Below are 6,139 nucleotides of genomic sequence, written 5' to 3' on the forward strand. Positions count from 1 at the left end.
CGTTCCCCAGCCAAGGATCAAACAAGGAGCCTCAGCAGAGAAAGCACCAAGTTTTAACCACTGGATCATGAGGGAATTCCCTAATCATATTTTTTAAAATATGATTATTTCCACATAAATTTCTATGTGGAACTTATGTTCCAACATCCTTAAAAACCATGGTACCTGAAGAGTGACTTCAGTTCAGTCCAGTTGCCTAGTCGTGTCCGACTCTTTGTGATCCCATGGACTGCAGCACGCCAGGCTTCCCTGTCATTCACCAACTCCTGGAGTGTACCCAAACCCATGTCCATCCAGTCAGTGATGCCATCCAGCCATCTCATCTTCTATTGTCCCCTTCTCCTCCTGCCCCCAATCCCTCCCAGCATCAGAGTCTTTTCCAATGAGTCAGCTCTTCGCATTAAGTGGCCAAAGTATTGGAGTTTCAGCTTTAGCATCTGTCCTTCCAATGAACACACAGGACTGATCTCCTTTAGGAAGGACTGGTTGAATCTCCTTGCAGTCCAATGGACTCTCAAGAATCTTCTCCAACACCACAGTTCAAAAGCATCACTTCTTCAACACTCAGCTTTTTTCATAGTCCAACTCTCACAGTCATACATGACCACAGGAAAAACCATAGCCTTGACTAGATGGACCTTTGTTGGCAAAGTAATGTCTCTGCTAATATGTTATCTAGGTTGGTCATAACTTTCCTTCCAAGGAGTAAGCATCTTTTAATTTCATGGCTGCCATCTGCAGTGATTTTGGAGCCCCCAAAAACAAAGTCTGATACTGTTTCCACTGTTTCCCCATCTATTTCCCATGAAATGATGGGACCAGATGCCATGATCTTCGTTTTCTGAATGTTGAGCTTTAAGCCAACTTTTTCACTCTCTTCTTTCACATTCATCAAGAGGCTTATTAGTTCCTCTTCACTTTCTGCCATAAGGATGATGTCATCTGCATATCTGAGGTTATTGATATTTCTCCCGGCAATCTTGATTCCAGCTTGTGCTTCTTCCAGTCCAGCATTTCTCAAGATGTACTCTGCATATAAGTTAAATAAGCAGGGTGACAATATACAGCCTTGATGTACTCCTTTTCCTATTTGGAACCAGTTGTTCCATGTCCAGTTCTAACTGTTGCTTCCTGACCTGCATATAGGTTTCTCAGGAGGCAGGTCAGGTGGTCTGGTATTCCCATCTCTCTCAGAATTTTCCACAGTTTATTGTGATCCACACAGTCAAAGGCTTTGGCATAGCCAAAAGCAGAAATAGATGTTTTTCTGGAACTCTCTTGCTTTTTCCATGATCCAGTGGATGTTGGCAATTTGATCTCTGGTTCCTCTGCCTTTTCTAAAACCAGCTTGAATATCTGGAAGTCCACAGTTCACATACTGCTGAAGCCTGGCTTGGAGAATTTTGAGCAGTACTTTACTAGTGTGTGAGATGAGTACAGTTGTGTGGTAGTTTGAGCATTCTTTGGCATTGCCTTTCTTTGGGATTAGAATGAAAACTGACCTTTTCAGGTCCTGTGGCCACTGCTGAGTTTTCCAAATTTGCTGGCATATTGAGTGCAACACTTTTACAGCATCATCCTCCAGGATTTGAAAGAGCTCAACTGGAATTCCATCACCTCCACTAGCTTTGTTCATAGTGATGCTTTCTAAGGCCCACTTGACTTCACATTCCAGGATGTCTGGCTCTAAGTGAGTGATCACACCATTGAGCTAAAGCCAGCTTTTTTACTCTCCTCTTTCACTTTCATCAAGAGGCTCTTTAGTTCTTCTTCACTTTCTGCCATAAGGGTGGTGTCATCTGCATATCTGAGGTTATTGATATTTCCCCTGGCAGTCTTGTTCACAGCTTGTGATTCATCCAGCACAGTGTTTCTCATGATGTACTCTGCATATATGTTAAATAAGCAGGGTGACAATATACAGCCTTGACGTACTCCTTTCCCTATTTGGAACCAGTTTTTAAAGAGTGACTTAGTGAGTGCTAAAAATCTGATACAATGCAATTGTATCAGGGCACAAATGAATATCACTTTATGTTTCCTTTTCTTTTTTTTCTTATGAGACATAGGACAGATAATACTGTACTTTGCTTGATCTGTAAAAAATCAGGCAAATTGTCTTAGAGATATTTTAAAGTAACAGTAATATAGGATCAGAGGTAGTAAAGTGGAATAATATTAATATCTATTAGGTACCAACTTCTAATAGTATACCTATGTAGTTTCTTTTTAAAAGTGAGACATCTATGGTACGTGTTTGTAGGTGGTAAGTGATTATTACATGTAGTATCAAATACTAAATTTTCCTCCAAGTTCATCTGATAGGCACAAACATTTACAAGGGTTTTTTTTTAGTTTTCTAAACTAAGGAGTAATTTGCATACAGTAATCTCAACAAATCATAGTACACATAAGCTCAGTGAATTTTTATATATGTTTATACCCATATAACCACCTCCAGATCAAGATTTAAAATTAGATATAACTATAGATAGGTTCTGTATTTTAATCTGGGTGGTCATATAGGTATATATAAATGTTTTATATGTAGTGGTTATAGGCTTCCCTGTGATAAGCAAGAAGTTTTAAATGTAGTCTCCAACTTTCAAGCAGTGTATCTTAGGCATTAGAAATGAAAGAAGATGACCTCAATTCATGTTACAGAAATAGATAGAAATCAATATAATTGCATGATTCCTGGGTTTAAATTTTAGTGAAATGTTTTTGAGATGAAAACTACCTAATAATCTTAAAACCTAAACCCTGAAATAGTCTGGGGCCACCTCCAACAGGTACCCAAGCTCAAACACAAATGTACATGCATACCCTCCCCCAGAGTCCCCCTTCTTCCTGCTCATCTCTCTTTTCCCCCATTTTTTTACATACACAGTGAAGGGAAAGCAGTAATCTCACCTGACAAAGTGAAGAGGGTTCCCTTCCTTTAAATTTAAACTATACACATAACACATGAACAATACCTTTGATGCATATGAATTTATATAACATAAGTATAGGATAAACAGGTGAAATGTAGAGAAAGAAAACTGGGCTCTGTATCACCTACATTCTATTTCCAGAAATGTCACTTTTAGTTGGAATGTCTTAAATATATCACTTGACTTCTCTAGTTCTATTGTCTATAAAATCGGCAAAATGATGCCTACCTCACTGAGTTGTGTGATCTTTATGTGAAGTAAAGTATAAAAAGTTTTTTTGCAGATTGTAAAGCATTATAAATTTAATATGTATTTATTCATATATAAATTAAGTCATCTATTTCCCCAGTCTTCAGTTCGCTTCTGTACTATATGTTACTAAAGATTATCTTTTGTGGGGAGAATAAGGGAAAGAGAGCTAGGAGAGAAAGTGATTTTAATTTAGCAATACATGATTTGACAAGTAGTTTCCATAGATATTATTCTTCATATCTCACATAATCCTAATTCTCATATAATCCTAAAAGGAGCCATATCATGAGTTCACATATGAGAAAACTGATGTTGAGAAAGGTTAATCTTGCTAAAAGTAGAATAACAAATTGGTGACAGAACTGGCATTTATGTTCAGGCTGTTTAAGTCTTTAGTATGCTTTTATCTACCCCTTTCAGCTGTTTACCCTTAAGTCTAACTTTAACCTGTTCTTGTTTGTCAGTAATTGTCTCTGGCCTGAGAGTGCTTTTATCATCTGAGTCTCAAACTAACCTCAAACTCTCCAACTGAAAAATTCCATTTTATGCAATTTCAGTTCAGTCAACCTTACTGAAACCACAGGTGCCATCCTTTTCAAACTACTTAATTAGATATTTTATATTTCCATGTTATATGTGAATGAGGACACCCAAGTATTAAAAGGGATCAGTATCTTAAATATATTATGCTAGTGTTTGCTGAATTTTAAAATGTTCCGTTTTCCCCCCTATTTTAGTGTTCGGAAGAATCCTCAAACCAAGAAAATACAAATTACCTCTTCTATTTTTAAAGTTACAGCATATGTAAGTGTTGAGGGGGAAATTTGCAGCCAATCAATTTAATTACTTGTTATTTTAGAATTGTTGTAACTGGAGTTAGCAACTAGGAGAGACATGGTTAAGAGAACATATATGTGTATACACTTCCTTGGTGGCTAAGGCAGTAAAGAAAAAGCCTGCAATGCAGGAGACCCACGTTCAGTCCCTGGATTGGGAAGATCTCCTAGAGAAGGGAATGGCTACCTACTCCAGTATTCTTGCCAGGAGAATTCCATGGGCAGAGGAGCTTGGCGGGCTACAGTCCACGGGGTCTTCCAAAGAGCTGGACGTGACTGAATGACTTAACACTTTTACTTTTTTACTTCATACATGTATGCACAGAACATAGTTAACATAAACTTAATGGTTTTCTCTTAAAAGTTGATGAGCTATGCTTTATTTGGAGAATGGGATGAACTCCCCCCCCCCAGCTTTTCTGTTATCCATGCCTAATAATAGTTACTTCTTATTTGAGAGCTAAATCTGTAGCTCAGATGAGGTAGAACACAGTTCCTTAAACTTGTCAAACCATAATTTATAGGACAAATAAGTAAGAATAACATGAATGTTTTTATATCACAGAATCTGAGACTTGAATTTTAGCACTGCACAAAATATTATTATACATATGAAGCAGTTTGTAACTATTCAATCACTGAATAATTATTTTTAAAATTCCTACTGTGTTATCAGCTACTGTGCTGGGCTAGGGTCCAGGGTTAAACAAAGGAAACATAGTCCCAGCCCAAACAGTGTGTATAGACTGTGTTCTAACAAAAGCAAAGATAGAAGAAAAATGCAAAACTTCTTTTTCTACATTAGCGCTTTTTCAAAAGATGGAACTTTCTCTGGATCGTAAACCCCTTAAGGCCGAGAAGTGTGCATGTGTGTGTAGTGTGTGCATTATTGGCACAGTAGACTGTGCTGTCCGGCTTTGCCAAAGATTTTATATGTGCTTCATGGTGTTTTAATAGGAAAAACATAGCAGCTAAATGTGTTGACTATTATTTAAATGTAGCTGTGTATTAAATAAGTTTATCTTTTTCAGGATTCTGTTGGTGTGTGCTACCCTTCAACAAAGAGTCATGAACAGACATTTTCTTACTTTATTGTGGATCCTATTAAGCGTCATGTTCATGTTTTATACCACTGTTATGGCGTGGGGGAAGTGTCTTAATATTTTTTCAGGTTATCTATACTTACTGTTTTTTCTTTACAAATTTTTTATTTTAACACTGATTTACAGATACACATTTACTCTGCAAGTTAATTCAAGTAAAATGTAAAGAACCTGTGTAGAGGAGAAGAAAACAAATACCAAGATGCTTTTCTTTAAATTTTTGTAGAATACTAGCACAGGAACCAAATTTTATCTCTAATGTAACCTACACCAATACAGTTATGGAATTTTTACAGAAAGTCACAAAGAACTAAAAATCTTGTTCATATTTGTTACATTAACTTTCAAGTGAGTCTTCAATATTCCATGCATTTTATTTAGAAGTCAATTAATTCTGGATTGAAATTGTGAGAGAAAACTAAACATGTCTAACCATGAATCATTAATGTGAATCATTAGCTTTTAAAATTTAAGTTTCATTTAATTATGTTTGTTCATTGTATGAAGATTTGTTTCTGGAACTGTGAAAAGCATAACAATTCCTTTGTTTCATTTGTCCCACTTAAAATTCTCAATAAAAAAAAGTAATGTTCTGAGCATAATTGAAAACTCTTTTATTATGTAATAAAATCGGAGCTGCCCCACCACTACTTCAAGAGCTGTATAAACAAAGAGAGTTGCCCTCATTGTATTATTAGGTTGGCACATGAGTAAAGTACAGGGTGTCTTAGTACTGTCCCTTCATTGAAAGTGAAAGTCACTCAGTCATGCTCAACTCTTTGTGACCCCATGAACTATATAAAGTCCATGGAATTCTCCAGGCCATAATACAGGAATGGATACCCTTTCCCTTCTCCAGGGGATCTTCCCAACTCAGGGATTGAACCTAGGTCTCCCACATTGCAGGCAGATTCTTTACCAGCTGAGCCACTAAGGAAGCCCAAGAATAATGGAGTGGGTAGCCTGTCCCTTCTCCAGCAGATCTTCCCGACCCAGGAATTGAACCAGGGTG

The 6,139-nt window shown here is 37.1% G+C and overlaps 1 protein-coding gene across 1 annotated transcript in view; it reads left to right on the forward strand.

Annotated features, from left to right (window-relative positions):
• C15H11orf70 (chromosome 15 C11orf70 homolog) overlaps positions 1-5,729 on the forward strand; it is a 28,681-nt gene extending 22,952 nt beyond the window's left edge. Inside the window, exons 6-7 of the mRNA XM_005689373.3 lie at positions 3,926-3,992; positions 5,056-5,729. Of these exons, the coding sequence (XP_005689430.2) occupies positions 3,926-3,992; positions 5,056-5,184 (196 nt within the window). The 3' untranslated portion in view covers positions 5,185-5,729. The remainder of the gene's footprint in view (positions 1-3,925; positions 3,993-5,055) is intronic.

This window comes from Capra hircus, chromosome 15 (genome assembly GCF_001704415.2).
Source record: "Capra hircus breed San Clemente chromosome 15, ASM170441v1, whole genome shotgun sequence".
Classification (NCBI taxonomy): Eukaryota; Metazoa; Chordata; class Mammalia; order Artiodactyla; family Bovidae; genus Capra; species Capra hircus.